This window comes from Choloepus didactylus (genome assembly GCF_015220235.1).
Source record: "Choloepus didactylus isolate mChoDid1 chromosome 23 unlocalized genomic scaffold, mChoDid1.pri SUPER_23_unloc1, whole genome shotgun sequence".
NCBI classification, from domain to species: Eukaryota; Metazoa; Chordata; class Mammalia; order Pilosa; family Megalonychidae; genus Choloepus; species Choloepus didactylus.
The window spans coordinates 3848500-3865984 of record NW_023637590.1 but is presented as its reverse complement, the minus strand read 5'-3'; the positions used below and the strand labels follow the sequence as shown (position 1 = coordinate 3865984).

The following is a 17485-nucleotide window of genomic DNA, read 5'->3' as shown; positions in this document are numbered from 1 at the left end:
AATACCCAACACCCAACACTGGCCTCCACAGACCCAACACCCAACACCAGCCTCCACAACCCCCACAAGTGGGAGAAGATGGGCTGATCCTCAGAAAGACACAAAATACCAGAGAAGCTCTATATGTATTCAAGCAACTGAATTTGTAGTTAAAAACCTTCCCATGAAGAAAACTCCAGGCCTGAGTTTACTGGTAAATTTTACCAAACATTTGAGGAAGAAACAACACCATCTCTAAAACTCCAAAAACTCCAGAGGAGGATACACTTTCCAACTCATTTTACAATGCTAGCATTGCCCTGATGTTACGATCAGACAATAAGAAAAAAAGCTACAGATTAATAATTGTTGTGAATGTCGATGCAAAAATTCTAAATATACCATTAGCAAACTGAAACCATTAATAAGTAAAAGGCCATATACCATGCCCAAGTAAGGCTTATCACAGGAATATAATTAAAAAAAAAAAAATCAACATAATTAACTGTTAACCAAATAAAGAAAATAAATGCATGATCGTATCAATGGATACAGAAAAAGCACTTGATAAAACTCCTAATAAAAATTCCCAGCAAATGAGGAATAAAGGGAGACTCCTCAACCTAATAAACGCATCTACGGAAAACCCACAGCCAACATCACACAGAACAGTGAAAGCCTGGGTGCTTCCCCCTAAGACTGGGAGCAAGACAAGGATCCCCAATCTCATCATCCCTTTCCACAGCATATGGGGAGGTCCAGCTGGGGCAACCGGGCAAGGAAAAGAAAGAAAAGGCATCCATTGGAAAGGCAGATGTAAATCATCTTTAATTGCAGATGACATGATCCTGCATATAGAAAATCCAAAGAAATCTACAAAAAAGCCACTAGAGCTAGTAATAAAAGGGTTTAGCAAAGTAAAAGGAAACAACGGCAATATGGTGGTGTGAAGCAGTACGTTCCCCAGAAACGCATGTTCTGAAGGCTAATTCGCCCCTGTGGATTAGAGGGCCTTCTGCAGAGGCGACCTCGGGGAAGGTGTGGCCCTGTCGATCAGGAGGGGTCTCAGTCCAGTGACTGGAGGCCTTTACAAGAGAATGAAATTCAGACGGAGAGAGAAAGCCAAAGAAGCCAGAAGCTGAACATCAGCGGAACCCGGAAGGGCCGGGAGAAGCCGCCAAGTGCACGGCCGTGTGGCCGAGGACCCCAGGACCCGGGATCACCGGCAGCCAGCCCAGAATGCCACAGTCTTTGGGGTGAAAGCATCACCTTGATTTGGACTTAAGTTTAGCCTCAAACCATAAGCTAATAAATTCCCGTAGTTTGAGCCAACCCATTGCATGGTACTTGCTTGAGCAGCCCATGAAACTAAAACAGTGGATGAATGACGACAACAACAAAATGTATTTTCATACGCTAGCAATGAATAAGGAGAAGTGAAAGTAAAATAAAGTACTATTTACAGTAGCACCAAAAAGACCTGAAATGCTTAAATATAAATCTAATAAAATAGTGCAGAGCTGTGTGCAAAACACCGGTGAAGCACAGGAAAGGGGAGCCACGTGCGTGGAGAGGGGTGTGGTGTCCATGGTAAGACGCTCTTCTCCCCAGACTGATTCCCAACAATTCCACCCAAACTCCCAGCAGAATTTCTTTGTAGGCATCGACATGCCGATTCTAAAATCTTTACGGAAAGGCGACAGAGCCAGGATAGCCCAACACTTTTTCTGGAAAAGAACAAAGCCGGAGGACTCACGCTGCCTGAAGCATCAAGACCCTGACCGACTGGTGAAGGGAGAGACGCAAAGACCCACAGAATGAAGAGGAGAGCCGAGAAAAACACCCACGGATCTGGCCACCTGATTTTTTTTCATTGTGGTAAAACTTATCTAACATACAATTTGCCATTTTAACCATTTTTAAGTGTATACTTCAGTGGCATTAATTATATTCACAATGTTTTGTAACCATCACCACCATCTGTTTCTAAAACCTTTGCATCACCCCAAACAGACTCTCTATAGCCATTAACAAAAAGGCCCACAACCGCCGGATGCCAGCCCCGGGAGCCAGCCCGCACTCTCCTTTCTGTCTCTGTGAATTTGCTGTTTCAAGGGATCGCACCTAAGTGGAATCATACAATGCTCGTCCTTTGGGGTCTAGCCTGTGTCGCTCAGCATGTCTTCAAGGTCCCTCTGGGCTGGAGCAGGTAGCAGCCCTTCGTTCCTTTCTGCAGCCGAACAGTGCTCCATGGTGTGTACAGGCAGTGGCTGTCTGTTTCTCTGGACAGCTGGGCTGTTTCCAGCCTCCAGCCATGGTGAATACACTGCCATGAACGCTGGCAAGCAGCTAGGTGAGCTCCTGCCTTCGATCCCTTTGACAAGCGTGCAGAGGCAGTTCCGGTTACCTGTGTACTGACAGTGACCCTGCAACCCCATCCCAGGTGTCCACTTACCCGAGAGGAATAAACACCTCATTCCCACAACCACAGACCCGCACAGCAGCCGTCCTGGCCCAAAGTCGGAAACACCCCTGGGGGGGAATGAAGAGACAGCAGGAACCAGCAGAGAGGCACACACGGTGGACCCTGATTCAGCAGTGGAAGCGACCACAGACGTGCAGGCCAGCATGGAGCCAGACGCAGACAGCCGTCGCCTGTGCGTCCACGGATATGAAACGGCAGACGTACAGGGACAGTCAGGACTTTCCGGGGGTTCAGCTGGGGGAGTCTTGACTACAAAGGGGCAGCACGAGAGAACTGTGGGGGAGTGTCGTGGACGTGTGCTGGGTCTGGATTGTGGTGATGGTTACACAACACTATACATTTGTCCAAACTCAGAAACAGACACCAAGAAGAGTGAATTTAACCAGGTAAATTAAAACATACATAGGAAAACAACAACAACAAAACCTGGTCACTAGTGCCTCGATTCTCGACGATTCAGGTCATTAGGGTACCAACCAGCCCAAGCTGCCTGGAAGGCAATGAAACACCAGGAGAAAGTGGTACAAGCTTCGTGGAAAGGCCTGGGCCCAGTGCTGCTCGTCACTGCTCGTGGAACCACGATGACATCAAACACAAACATGAACCAGAGCAAGAGCACGCAGAGACGCAGACAGGCCGAGCGATGCGACAGTGGTTTACTCGTTCGACAACCAGCCGCGCACAGGGCCGGGTCTCCGTGTGTGCACACTGAAGGAAGACGCTCCTGGATGTTACCCTGAAACCAGGGATTCCCAGGCCTGGCTCTGCCTACCTTGGAGAATTTTCAATGACTTTAAGGTGTCAAAATCTCTCAAGAACATCTTAATTCCCTTGAATTCCTGTAAACTTTATATCTACAGGCAAGGCGGGAGTGGCTGCTGGGAGCTCAGGGGGCCAGGAGAGCCCACTCACGGCCCAGCTGCTGTGCTGTGGCCAAGCCCCCTCCCGCGTCACACGGTCCCGAACCCCGGGCCCCCTGGGCTCCGCTCACGTCTCAGCCGCCCCCATCAAAGGACAGGCGAGGCCACGTTTCTGGAAGGACAGTGCAGCGGAACTGACCCAGCCCAAGGTGCTACTGCCTGCAGCAACCCACTTGAAGAGTCTTTGCAGGTGGTGGGTATAGGCAACTGGTTCTCCAAAGCGCCCTGTAACCCCTCCCGAGGGCCAGCTCCCCCACGTGGGTCACCCAGAAGCAATACGAAGAAAACGTGCCTTTCCGTGGAGGAGCCAGGCCTTGAAGCTGTGCTGCTCCGAGTGGTGTCCGTAATCTGTCTGTGGCCGACCACAACCAGCTACATCACATTAACCAAGGAAAACACTTAGAATCGTGTAAGCAACTTGACAAAGCCACTAACAGGTAACTGTATTCTGCATGAGGATCAGTCCACAAAGTTTGGAAAACTTTAAAAATGCACCCGGAAGCACTTCCGGAATGGCAAAACAGGGGCCTCCACATACTCACTCCTCCACAAAAGCAACAAAAACACAAGCAAAAAATATCAAAATAAAGTTCTTAAGAAACTGGAAATTAAACAAAGGCTCACAACAATCTAAGACCTGTTTGCTTATTCAACAAAAACAGCTGAATCTCGGTAAGAACGATGAGCTCTGCGGCACTGTAACTCGGCCTTCTGCCGCTCCTGTGGCCCAGCGCCGTGGCGGCCCTGAGCACCAGCAGCCTCGGAGCCACAGTGGCCTCAGCAGCTGCAGAGTGGGGCAGAGCGAGCCTGCAGGCCCCGACGGGCCCAGCCCTGGGGAGTGCGCCTGCCCACTGTCAGGAAGCCCCGGTCGCAGGGCCTGGCCTGACTCGGCTGCCTCGCATCAACAGCCCCGTCCACGGGCATCACTTCCCCCTGCAGCTGCCCAAAGCCGCGACACCAGCTGGGCAGACAAAAGGCGGCCAGAGAAAGTCAAAAGGAAAAGCTGGAGAGTGGGGTGTCCAGGGGCCTTGAGGCGCTCTGGCACACTTGGGCTCTAGAAGGCCACGCACACAGGACTGTGCGCACAGGGGGGACACACTCGTGTCTCGCCCCAGGGGACGCGGAGCTGCGCACAAGCAAGGTGCAGAGCCTGAGGAGAACTCCAGACAGACAAGGCAAAACGAGAACCCCTCACAGGGGAAGTCTGGTTTCTGGAGTCTGGTTTCTTGGAGACTTGCAACAAAAACTATGAGACATACCGAGAAACAGGACTGTATGGCCACACGCAGAGAGACGGGGACGCATGGCCACACGCTGAGAAAAAGCAACCAACAGATGGTGCCCCTGGGGAAGTCGGACTCCCTGGAGAAAGACTTAAAGTCTAACTTACAGTAAGTGCAAAGAACTAAAAGAACCATGTCTCCAAAGAACATCGACAAAAAGACAGACACCATCACAAAGATCCAGGCAAAAATTCCGGAGTTGGGAAGGACAAGAACTGAAATGCAGGGTTCCCGAGAGGCGACGGCAGGTGCGGGCAGGCGGAAGGAAGGGTCCGCGACCATGCAGAGGCCGACTGAGTGGTCCAGTCTGGGCAACAGGAAGGAGAAGAGTAACGAAGGGAACCTGCAGGACACCAGGTGCCAACTCCCGCACAACAGGAGTCCAGAGAGGAGAAGACAGGAAAAAGAGGGCAAGAAGAGTATCTAAATAAACGATGACTGAAAAGCCACCCACATCCATCGACACAAACCCCAAAGACAATCGGCTCCGAGATCTACCCCGAGATCCATGTGTCAAAGGCACAGACCCTGAATCCGGACAGCAGCGAGGGGTGACTCGTCACCAGGAGCCGGAAGGCAGTGACACCCACACCAAGAACACGGCCATCGACCAAGAAGTCTACAATCAATAGAAATGAAGGCGAAATTAAGACAGTCCCTGACAAACAAAAACAGAGCCCACGGCCCGCAGCCCTGCCCTGCAGGAAGCACCGTCCTTCAGGCCGGGCCGGGCAGCAGCTCCGCCCCACAGGCAGAGCGAGGAGCCGAGGAAGGAGCAGCTACACTGGGGAACAAAAAGGCAATAGAAACCTATTTTCATTTGTATCCCAAACAACCACTTAAAGCAATAGCTACAGAAATGTTCTGATGGGCTTATAATGTATAAACACATAATTTGGATGATCATAATAGCAAAAAGAAGGGGTGAGGGAATGGGGCGATATTTATACACTATTGAAATTAAGATGATACTATTCTGACTAGATGAAGTTTAGAATTCCTTAGGACAAACACTAAGAAAACACCTAAAATACATACAGTGAAAGAAACAAGGGAATTAAAATAGTACATTAGAAAATACCTATTTAACACAAAAGAGGGCAGTAATGGAGGAATTGAGGAGCAAAAACAAACAAAACAATAAGAAAGAAAACAAAGAGCAAAGTAGCACACATGAATTCTACCTCAGCAGTAATTACTTCAAAGGTAAATGGACTAAACACTCTGATCAAAGGCAGAGCCTGACAGGATGGACTCAAAAACACGACCCAAACATATTCTGTCCACCAGAGACACACTTCAGACTCAGACACAAATAAGGATGAAAGCAAAAGGATGGAAAAAGAAACGTCATTCAAAGAGTAGTCTGAAGAGGGCTGGGGTGTGCGCCCTAATATCAAAAAAGATTGACTTTAAGACACACGATGCCACTAGAAATAAAGAAGGATATTTCATATTGATAAAATGGTCAAATCCACCAGGAAGACACAATCATCAACATATGCACCTAACAGAGCCCCAAAATACATGAAGGAAAAACGGACAGAACTGAAGGAAACAGATGGCTCAACAGTCATAGCTGGAGACCTCAATACCCCACTTTTGATGATGGAAGAACCACCAGGCGGATGATTAACGAGGAACTAGAAGAGGTGAACCACAAACCCATAAACCAGCCAGACCTAACAGACATCTGGAACTTTCTACCCAACAACAGCAGAATACAAACTCTTCTCCAGGATCACTGATATATTAGATCACAAAAAAAGCCTCAACAAATTTAAAAGGACTGAAACCATATAAACTATATTCTCCTACAACAATGAAATTAAATTAGAGATCAATAATTAAAGGAAATCTGTGAAATTCACAAATATGTGAAAAGAAAACACTCCTAAATAACCAATGGTTCAAAGAAGAAATCACAAGGGAACTTAGAAAAGACTTAGATGAATGAAAACAAAAACACAACACACTAAAACTTATAGGATGCAGCTAAAGAAGTGCACAGAGGGAAATTTATAACTGTGAACCCTCTCTTCAAAAAGAAGATCTCATATCCACAGCCTAACTTTCTACCTTAAATAAACCAGAAAAAGAATAAAAAGTAAAGCCAGAGCTAGCAGAAGGAAGGAATAGATTAAAAATAAACGAAATAAAGAATTTAAAAATACATAGTCAAGAAAGCCAGAAGTTAGCTCTTTGAAAAAACTGACGAAACTGACAAACCTTTAGCTAGACTAACCAAGAAAAAAAGAGAAGATGCAAATTACTAAAAACAGGAATAAGAGTGGGGTCATCACAACATCACAAAAACATAAAAGGCTACAAGAAATACTAGGAGTAAACGTAGACCAACAAACTAGATAACCTGGAATAAATGGAAAGAAGCCTGAGATAAAAGACAAACTACAGAAACTGACCAAGAAGAAATAGAAAAATGTGAATAAACCTATAACAAGTAAAAGAGATTGAATGACTAACTTTAAGACAGAATGAGTAACTTCAAACAAAGAAAAGCCCAGGCCCAGATGGCTTTACTGGAAAATGCTGCCAAATGTATGAAGAACCAATACCAATTCTTAGATACTTTCCAACTCATTCTACACAGCCAGTATTATGCTCAAACTAGCACTAGACGAAAACATCACTAAATAAAATTGCAGACCATTATCTCTCATACAGACAAAAAAATCCTTCGCAACCATTCCTGATAACAGCTCCGAGCAAACCAGGAGTAAAAGGGAACTTGCACGACTGACAAAACCCGCGGCGAGCACAGCAGACCAGCTGCAGGACACCACGAGCCCACCGAGTGTAGGATTCCATCCACGTGAAATGTCTGGAAAAGGCAAATCCACCGAGGAAGGGGACTGTGGTTGCCAGGGGCTGGGAGCCGGGGACGGAGAGCAGGGAGCGACTGCTAACGGGTGCAGGCTTTCTTCTTGGGGTGATGACAAGATTCTGAAACTAGACGGTAGTGATGGTTGTACAACTGTGAATTCACAAAAACCCACTGAATTGTACAGACTAAAAGGGTGAATTTTATGGTATGTTAATTATCTCAATAAAGCTGTTCTAAAAAAAAAATTTATCCTTTAGAGTAGAAGAAGCCCTTGCTACAAATCCTTAGACACGGAATCACATTTATTTAAATAAAAATTACGGGACGATTTAAACAGTTCTTCATGTAGGAGACGTTCTAAACGTTCACCCTCCACTCGGAGGTTCCCTCCTGCCACGGATCTTGGACTTGATCTGCTCCCACATGCGCTCCTAGAGCACACTCAGCTTATCAGCCACTGAAAACCACAAGGGGAAGCCTCCAACACAAACGAAGAGGACGACCAGCGAGAGACGCCAGCACGTGACGGCGACGGGCTGGGAGCCTGGAGGACGGAGGACGCGCCCTGCGGCCAGCGGCGTGGGAGCCAAGGGGACAGGGCGAGGCGGGGCCAGGACACTCACCTCAAGCTCCTCGCTGTCCTTGGGCTTCTCCTCAGAGGTCTGCTTGACAAAGTCGGGGATGAGGATCTCCAGCGTAGCGCGGGCTTTGAAAAGAAAACCACAAGGGTGAGGGCTGGGCGGCCTCCAGGGCGGGCTGTGTGCAGGCCACCGCACAGGGCTGGTCAGAAGGCGGCCTGGGCAAGGAGGAAACGGGGCAAGGGGAGGCCACAGTGGCCTCTGGTGCCACACTGAGCAACGTGTGCTTTCACCCCAAAGTACTGGCAGCAGGCGAGGGAGGAGGGCAACTCTGCGTTTCAGGAGTCGTTGGTGTGTGCCATCTCGGGGCAGCTGCCATGGGTGCTGAGGACAGGGGCGAGGGCAGGGGGCACTGTCACCAAGAGCATGGGCCAGCTCGGACACTGGGCCCGGGTGCCCAGGGGAGCGGAGGGGGAGTGGGGCACCAAGGGGGTGTGTGTCTGCAAGAGCCGGCGGCTGAGGGCTCAGCACGAGCGTGTGGAGCTTTAAATGCTGGCCAGACACCCAACAGAGCTGCGTTGAGATCCATCAGGTATTCTGGGCTGGAGGCAGGGAACTGGGGGTGGAAAGGGGCCCCAACACATAGGAAGGAGAGCAGGTGGCCCCACGCGGGGGGCACAGTAGCACTGTGACACCCCCGGACGCCTTCACCCCCACACCAAGTCCCCTCTGAGATTATCTGCTCACGGTCGTGGTGACCCGTTTGCTGAGTAAGGCAGAATCTCTGAAACGGACGCAGGCTCCCCTCGCCTTCCTCCCGGGCCTGGCCCCATCTCAGATGGGAGGACACACAGTAAAAACGCTGCGGAGGCTCCCGACTGTCCTCGTCACATGCAGCAGAGGAGACTGACCCTGAGGGACAGGAGCCCAGCAAGCAAGAATAGCCTCACTGGCAGCATCTCAGGGAGCCACCCGGCTGCTCTGCAGACGCACAGCCATGCTAGGAACTTGGGAATTCCTGCGGCGCAGGGGCTGCTGACCAGGCCTCAGAAGGTGCCAAACCACCCCAATGCCGGGCAGAAAACGGTGTCTGAAGAGAGGACCGGCTAGCAGCGCCGGGGAAGAAGGGGACTGAGAGGGCACGGCCGGAAGAGCAAGGGAAAACCCAGCACAAGGCCAGACCCACTGCGTGGGGCTCACAGGTCTGGGGCTGGCGGACTCGGGAGACGCTGTCCGGAGCCCCCAAGTCCGCAAGGAGGAGTTGGCAGCGGGACGAGCCCCTGCCCCCGTCTCCTGGCTCATCCGGGTCCCACTGGGTGTGAAAACTGACCTGCTCAAGCACGTGTGTGCCGGGACAAGGGTGGGCGACACTGGCCCCTTCCAGTCCTCACGTTTTACTTTATTTCCCTATTTGACTCTCTTCCAATGAGCAGGTAATTTTGAAAAACAAAACAGGCGACTCGGTGAGCAGAGGCGCCGACCCCGCCCCTCCCTCCCTGGCCGCTGGCTGAGGAGGCCCCACAAGCACATTACCCGCTTTATTCTTCGCTAATTTTTTGCTGCTTGCGGTTCCAGATCCGTAAGTCACACCATCGATGGTCACTGAGGCGCCAAAAGGCTCACTGGGGTTCTCTGAAAATCAAAATGACTTGTTTTAAAACACACTTGCCAAGACATAAGACGTGTGCGCACACTTGCCCCCCACCCCATACACAATCTGCTCGTGACAGCGGACCGGGGCCACTGGAGCAAGTCCGCACTGAGAGTGCAGAGACCCGGGGCCGTCAGCCAGCAGAGAGCCTGGCCAGGAGGGGCCCAGGGGACAGGGGACCAGCGACAGGACCCATATCTCTGAAGGACGGAGAGGATCACCCCAGGACCGTCGGGGTGGGGGGCACGAGGCAACCACAAGAAGCAACCAATGGCCCCCAGGTTTCAGCTTCCAAGAGGAGACGAGCTCTGGCCCAGGGAGGGGACGGGCCGGGGGACGGGAGAGGCGCTCCCTCCACTGGGGACAGTGGGGGCCAGGCAGGACCCCGTGCCCAGCAGGGGAGGCTTCCCCCGAGCAGGGCCGGCGGTGTGCGTGTGCTGCAGACAAGCGCAGAGCGGGGAGCAGCTGCCCACCCACAGACAAGAGGTCCGTGAAAAGGCACCGGCCGGCCGCCACGCGCTCTCCCTGCCCCAGCCCTGGCCACAAGGGCGTGTGCGGCTCTTCCCGACCGACTCACCACATTCAAAGAAGTTGTAGACAGGGCGGACCTTGAGGACGCGCTGCATGTACTCGTGCAGGATGCAGACCTCGGACTTCCCGTTCGGGTTGATGACAAACTCTGCAACGAGAAGGGGCGTCTCAGCAACCCACGGGGCCCGCGCGGGGTCCCACCGCCGAGGCGGAACCACCCGGCGGTGCAGTGACCGCAGCCGGCAGGCAGTGCACACTCGAACGGCATCGCCCTAGCAAGGACAGCAGAGCCGCCCACCCAGGGGCCCGCAGCCCCGGCCCACCTTTCTTGGTGGGTGCGTCCTGCACCGACAGGGTGATGAGCTTCTGATTGGCCGGCAGGATGGGCCGCTCCGACTCCGCCTGCTTCCGCTTCATTTCCCGGTTGAACTGCCGCCGCTCGGCCCAGGTCCGGAACTTCTTCACAGTGACTTGCTCAAAGTCAAAACGCTTCTCCAGGTAATTCCGAAACTCCTCGAGATCTGACGGGGATTCACCAGAGAGCCACTTTAGCAACATCCTGCACGGCTGTTCTGCCTCCTCTGCCTGCGGGGCACCCACACGTCCTCGCCCAGGGAAAGGAGGCAGATCCTCGCCCGTGGCCACCCCTAACTGTTCTGAAATGTCCCTTCATGAACCCGTTTCTGGAATGTCCTTTTAGCTTACTTGGGGGAAGAATAAGACCACAAAATGAAAAAAGGAAAAGGAAGGTAAAGCCAGGAGCTTGTGGGCCTGTTTCCCTGCCTCGAGGCAGGTGGGTGCCAACGACAACAGGGACCTGTGGGCACGGCCAGCCCGGGATGAGCCGCGGGGTCCGCTGCACGGCTCTCCCTGAGCTCCTTGCTCGCCACCCCCCAGCCACCCAGCCACCTCCTCCGCGCTCAGCACACACCCGGCTGCACCCTTGCCCTGCTCTTCCCAGGAGAACCCTGGCGCAGCCCCCGGAGCGTTCCACACCTCCTGCGCGGATCCACCGCAATCTCACCGGTACCTCTGCAGGAGGTAGCTGGGGCCTTCCTGTTTTAAGCGCGGCGCCCACTTTCCATGCTCCTTTCCCACTTTACGGCGCCTGCTATCCTCCAGGCTCACGTCCGCCTCGTCTGGGTGCTGCCCGCCCCCCACCGCCCACACCTCAGATTCAGGGCCCCGTGCGCCACAGAAGATCTCAGCTAACACAAAAACAGAAACACTGCAGAAAAAGACACTTGCTCCCACTTCTGAATTACAGACAAAAGCTACTACTCCTGTGTGTGTAAAGGCAGGGCGGGCCTGGAAAGAGGCCCATCTGGGAAGGCGGGGGCTTTAAGAATCAGAAGGCACACGCAGGTTCCAGGAGCACAGGGGACAGTCCGAAGAGTAAACCAGAGACCAGCGGCCACCAGGGCCATGTGGGGAGCTCTGGGGAATGGGGGGACTGTGAGAGAAGGGGAGCCTCTGGGGACAGGCCAAGGGCTGAGACCAGATGAAGAAGCATCTATTCAAGAGCGTCCAGGGGGTTGGTAGGAAGGGCGAGCGTCTGTGGAGTCTGAATGGGACGGTGCACTTGCTACACCCCACTCCAGTGGCTGCAGCCCGGAGCATGAGCTCCCGTCCCCCAGCACGTCCTGTCCTGCCCCCAGCTGCCTGCTGACAAGGCCAAGTGCCAGGTGAGTGCTGCCCAGCGGGGGGCTCTGCCCAGGTGTGGTGCACGAGAATCCTGGGGCCCTGACCACCCCAGCCTGGGAGGCGGTGTCTCCAAGCCAGGAGAGGCCAGTAGGAAGTGCTCGGGCGGCCGCCCCCACCCCCATGTCCCACTCCCAACCCCAGAGGCAGCTGGTCAGACGGAGCTGCTGGGCCCTTACGAAAGGGAGGGACGCCATGTCCAACAGAGCAGGAACTTTAAACCTCAGGGCACACGCAGAACAGCAGGCGCTTGGGGGAGGCTGGGGGGCTGATGAAGACACTTGGACGGTGGGCAGGAGAGAACTGGGGGACAGGTCAGCTGGGAGCAGCCCTCCTGGGGCCAGGACCATCACCCAGCGCGGACCCCAGAACTTCCTTCAAAGGAGCCACGACTTCTCGGGATCTGTCTGAGGAGCAGTGTGTGCCCAGGATACTGCTGCCAACACCTTCACCCCAGGTGACTTTGGCCACGGCCCAGGCTGCTCCCCTCTGGGGGGTGAGGTTGGGGGTCAGCACCGCACGGGCAGGGACAGGCGTCACCACACAAACTGACACACAAATACCAGCAGCAAGTCCCCGGGGGGACCAGAACCCAGAGCGGCTGCAATGTGCCACCACGACGCCCAGCTCCCCTCAAAAGGCAGCAAGGCACTCAAAGGAATACGCCCGGGAAACAGCAGGGGACACGGATGCCTGTGAAAGCAGCCGGAAGTCAGACGCAGCAGCTTTGCAGTCGCAGGGGTGCCCTGGCGGGGAAGTTCCAGAGGCAGAAGAGCTCACAGGAACAGGGAAAAGCTGAGCTGCTGTGAGGCCCAGCAAACGGGGGGCTGTAGTGAAAAGGCCGACCTGCGCGTGGGTTGGCTGGTGGGCAAACCCAGCGCGGGGAGGAAAACATGCATAAAACAAGGAGCAGCCCAGGACTCCTGACGGGGGGCCAAGGGAGGGACACCCTCTCCTGGGAGAAGGGTCATCCTAAAAGTGACAACACGTGTCCAGGCGAAGGACAGGTGCAGGAGACCTGAGGAAACCCAAGCTGCCCGACACGGGCGGCTCTGCGGCTTGGGGTAAGCTGGAGCACGCGCTGAAAAGGAGCCTGAACACACGGCCGAGCTGCCCCCAAACCCCAGGCCTGAGGGAGGGACAGCCCTTCAGGGTCAGCACACGGGCAGAGCCCAGGGCCCAGCAGCAACACCACACGAGAAGCAACACAAAGAAGCAGGGAGACACGGCTCATTCAAGGGAGCAAACAGACATCGGAACAACTGATCAAAGACGCTCAAATGAATCTAAATCAATGCAAGGAGCACAAGGAAAATGTGGATAGAAATAAGCCAAATGTGAACAGGATATTAAGAAAACAATGTGGGAACAAAAAGAATTAGAAACTTTAAAGAGGCACATGACAGAACTTGGGGGGTGAAAACCACAGAAATGGCGAGTCCAAGTACACTGGAGGCACACGGTAGCAGGTACAAACAGGCGAGATAACGAGTCCGTAAGCTAGAGGACAAAGCAGCCAAAATCACACAGTGGCAAGAGTAGACAGAGGAAGGAACAGAAGAAAACGGGCGGAGCCCAAGGGGCCTCGGGGGCAGCACGAAGCTGTGCTCCCACACACTCGTCACAGGGGCCCCAGGAGTAGAGAGGGGCGAGGGGCAGAAAGAGCGGCTGAGGGCAGAACGGCCAAAAGCCTCACAACTCTTAAAAAATACATAAACACACACGCTCGAGAAAACGCAGCCTGCTCCAAACAGGACAAACCCTAACAGACCCACTGCAAGCCGCGTCCTGCTCCACGTACTGATCAGACACAAAAGCCAAAGCTAAAGGGAGAAGTCTGCAAGCGGCAGGAGGAAAGCGGCTTTTCACCCTCAAGACCAAACGCCCAGAGGCGAGAGAACACTGGGATGATGCGGTTAAGCGCCGGAAAGGAAACCTGCCAGCCCAAAATTCTTTATCTGGCAAAACGGTCCTTCAAAGATGAGGGAGAATTTAAGACATTCACAGATAAACAAAACCTGAGCGTTCATCACCAAAAGACCTGCCCTGCGAGAAAGGCCAAAGGGGGTCCTTCGGGGAGAAGGGAGAGGACAGGAGAGGGCGGCTGGGGGCAGAGGAGGAAACGCAGGTCTTCAGTAACAGTAACCGAAGGGGCAACGAGTCCTCAGTGTGCGCTCAACTCCTCACCTCCCCTGCGGCCGAGATACAACTGAATACGGAGTACTCATGGTTCCTCGTAACAGACGCAAAATATGAAGACATGAAGTGCGACAAGAACAACGCAAAGGGGGAAACTGGGGTACGCGAGCAGAGGCAGTGTGTGCTGCTGAGGTTAAACCGGAATCTTTTCAAACTAGCAGGTCACAGACGTAAGTTGTTTAATACAAACCTACAAGAGAAAGGATCAATCTGTGTCCACAAAAGACTATATACAAAAGGCTGCAGTAAAGTGAAACAGGAACAAAAAAAGATGTAAGACATTAAAAAAAAAAAAAAAGACAAAACGGTTGAAGTAAGTTTTGCCGTTCAAAATAGATTAAACTCCCTAATCAAAAAACAGATTAGCAGAATAAATACAAAATCATGATCCAATTATATGTTGTTTCCGAGACTCACTGTGCCAATCTGGATATATTACGTCCCCAGAGAAGCCATGTTCTTTAATGTAATCTTGATCTTGTGGGGCAGACTGATGAGTCTGTTGATTAGGGTGAAGCCTCTGATAAATTACTTCCATGGAGGTGTGGAGCCCACCCATTCAGGGTGAGTCTTGATTAGTTCACTGAAGTATTTAAGAGACAAGCTAAGAGACGACACAGAGTCAGACGCTGGGAGATGCAGACAGAAGGACGTATGGAGATGCTGAGCTAACAGATGAAGCTCAGAGTCTGCCCCAGAGAAGCTCAGAGAGGACCCCCAGACACTTAGAGAGAAACACCCTAGGAGAACAAGGAAGGACACACAGGAGCTGAGAGAGAGGAGCTAAGAGAGACAGAAGCCCAGAGACATTCTGGAGAAAGCCATTTTTGAAACACAACCTGGGAGCAAAGGACCAGCAGACACCAGCCACATGCCTTTCCAGCTGACAGAGGTGATCCGGACGCCATCAACCCTTCTTTAGTGAAGGTGCCCTCTTGCTGATGCCTTAGTCTGGACAATTTCATGGCCTTAGGACTGTAAATTTGCAACCTAATAAATCCCCTTTGCAAAAGCCAATCCATTTCTGGTATTTTGCATAATGGCAGTATTAGCAAACCAGAACACTCACCTCCAGTTGGACTCAAAGATGAAAATAGGCTGAAAGTAAAAGGATGAAAAAAATATATTCCATGCAAATACCAACCCCAAATGAGCTGGACTAGCTATACTAACATTAGATTAAAAAGACTTCAAGTCAAAAACAGTTACAAGAGACAAAGAAGGACACTAAATATCAAGAAAAGGGTCAGTATACCGAGAAGCAATAGCAATCATAAACATTTATGCACCTTATCACAGTGCCCCAAAAACATGAGGCAGGAACTGACAGAACTGAGGGTTATCTAGATAACTCTACAGTAACAGTCGGAGAATTCAATACACCATTTTCATCAATGGAGAGAACATCTAGACAGAAGATCAACACAGAAACTGAGAACCTGAATAACACTATAAAGGAGCCAGGCCTAGTGGACATATACGAACACCGCACCCCCAAACAGTAGAATACACGTTCTTCTCGAGCACCAGGACCGTCCTCAGGGCCACATTCAAGGTCACAACGCAAGTCTCAGTGAACTTTAAAGAACTGAAATCAGGTTTCCCTCTGACAAGATGGCGGCACTGGACACTCTGAGGTGCTGCCCCCCACAAAATCTTTGAACAACAAATAAAGACCAGAGGAGCCACCTTCCTCAAAACTCCGGAAAACAGTTAAAGGGTTTCTGCAAGAGGGCAAAGGCCAACTCAAGAAGCAGCAGTCTGCAGAACAGCAGGTGAACCCCTGGTGCCCTCGCCTGTCCTCCCCGGGGGATACATGGGCAGCCTGCGTGCCCATCTGTGGGTCCCTGGTGTCCCCCGGAGACAGAGCCCTCTGCCCATCCCAGGACGCCCGCATGTCAGTGCAAATCTACCAGGTGGAACCCAGCACTGAATCAGGAAACTGGTCCGGGCTCAACTCCCAAGGTTGTCCCCAAGGCAGAGGAACGAAAGCAGGGTGAGCAACGGCTGAGTCACAGCAGCCTGGGGCAGTCTCCCTGCACCATCACACCACGGCACTCAGGAGGGGGTGAGAGCCTATGTCAAAGGAAGGACAGGGTCAAACTCCCATGAACGGTAGATGGGGGGACGCTTAAGGCTGCCAGGAAGAACAAAGCCAGGCAAAGACGCCAGCTCGCAAGGTCCAGACAGGCTCCGTCGGGGCTGATCTTCCAGACAGGAAGGCAAAACTCTGCCAAGATTGCAAAAGGCGCCACTGCTTTGGCTTGTCTGCTGCGGCCCCTCCTGGCAATCAAGAGAATCCCATCCTATCACTGGCTGGATAGAAACTCAAGAAACAGACGGCTCAGGGGCGAGGTCCCAGAGTCAGTGCCTTAAAAGTTTAAAATGTACAGAGACTGCTACTGCAAAGGAGAGGCTAGGCCTGCTTTTAATTGTGCCTACGAGTCTCACCCTGAATGCTCTTTGTTGCTCAGATGTGGCCCTCTTTCTCTAGCTAAGCCAACTTGGCAGATAAAACCACTGCCCTACCCCCTACATGGGATCTGACACCCAGGGGTGTAAATCTCCCTGGCAACGTGGAATATGACTCCCAGAGAGGAATCTGGACCCAGCATCGTGGGATGGAGAACATCTTGCTGACCAAAAGGGGGATGTGAAAGGAAATGAAATAAGTTTCAGTGGCAGAGAGATTCCAAAAGGAGCCAAGAGGTCACTCTGGTGGGCACTCCTATGAACAATATAGACAACCCTTTTTAGGTTCTAATGAATTGGAATAGCTAGCAGTAAATACCAAAACTAGCAAACTAAACCCAGAATCCATGAATCTTGAAGACAATTGTATAAAAATATAGCTTATGAGGGGTGACAATGTGATTGGGAAAGCCATAAGGACCACACTCCCCTTTGTCCAGTGTATGGATGGATGAGTAGTAAAAGGGGGCAAAAAAAAAAGCACCCAGTGATCTTTTTACTTAAATTGTTCTTTTTCACTTTAATTTTTATTCTTAATACTTTTCTGTGTGTGGTAAAGAAAATGTTCAAAAATTAATTTTGGTGATAGATGCACAACTATATCGTGGTACTGTGAACAATTGAATGTACGCTGTGTCACTGTACGGTATGTGAATATATCTCACTAAAACTGAATCATTAAAAAAACTAAAAAAAAATAAAATGTACAGAGCGCAAGAAGGACTACAAGGTAAACAAGGGAACAGGGAAGGATAGCCCATTCAAAGGCGCAAAACAGAAACCCAGAAACCATGAATGCAGAAGACCAGACTGTGACATGCTGGACCAAGATTTTAAAAAA

The 17485-nt window shown here is 51.7% G+C and overlaps 1 protein-coding gene across 2 annotated transcripts in view; it reads right to left on the bottom strand.

The window, feature by feature from the left end:
- Window positions 1-17485, bottom strand: part of DGCR8 (DGCR8 microprocessor complex subunit) — a 42757-nt gene that overhangs the window by 7487 nt on the left and 17785 nt on the right. For both annotated transcript variants that reach the window (XM_037823562.1, XM_037823563.1), the window contains 4 exons: window positions 10596-10793; window positions 10319-10420; window positions 9624-9722; window positions 8136-8218 (listed from right to left, as the gene is read on the bottom strand). In XM_037823562.1, the coding sequence (XP_037679490.1) occupies window positions 8136-8218; window positions 9624-9722; window positions 10319-10420; window positions 10596-10793 (482 nt within the window). The remainder of the gene's footprint in view (window positions 1-8135; window positions 8219-9623; window positions 9723-10318; window positions 10421-10595; window positions 10794-17485) is intronic.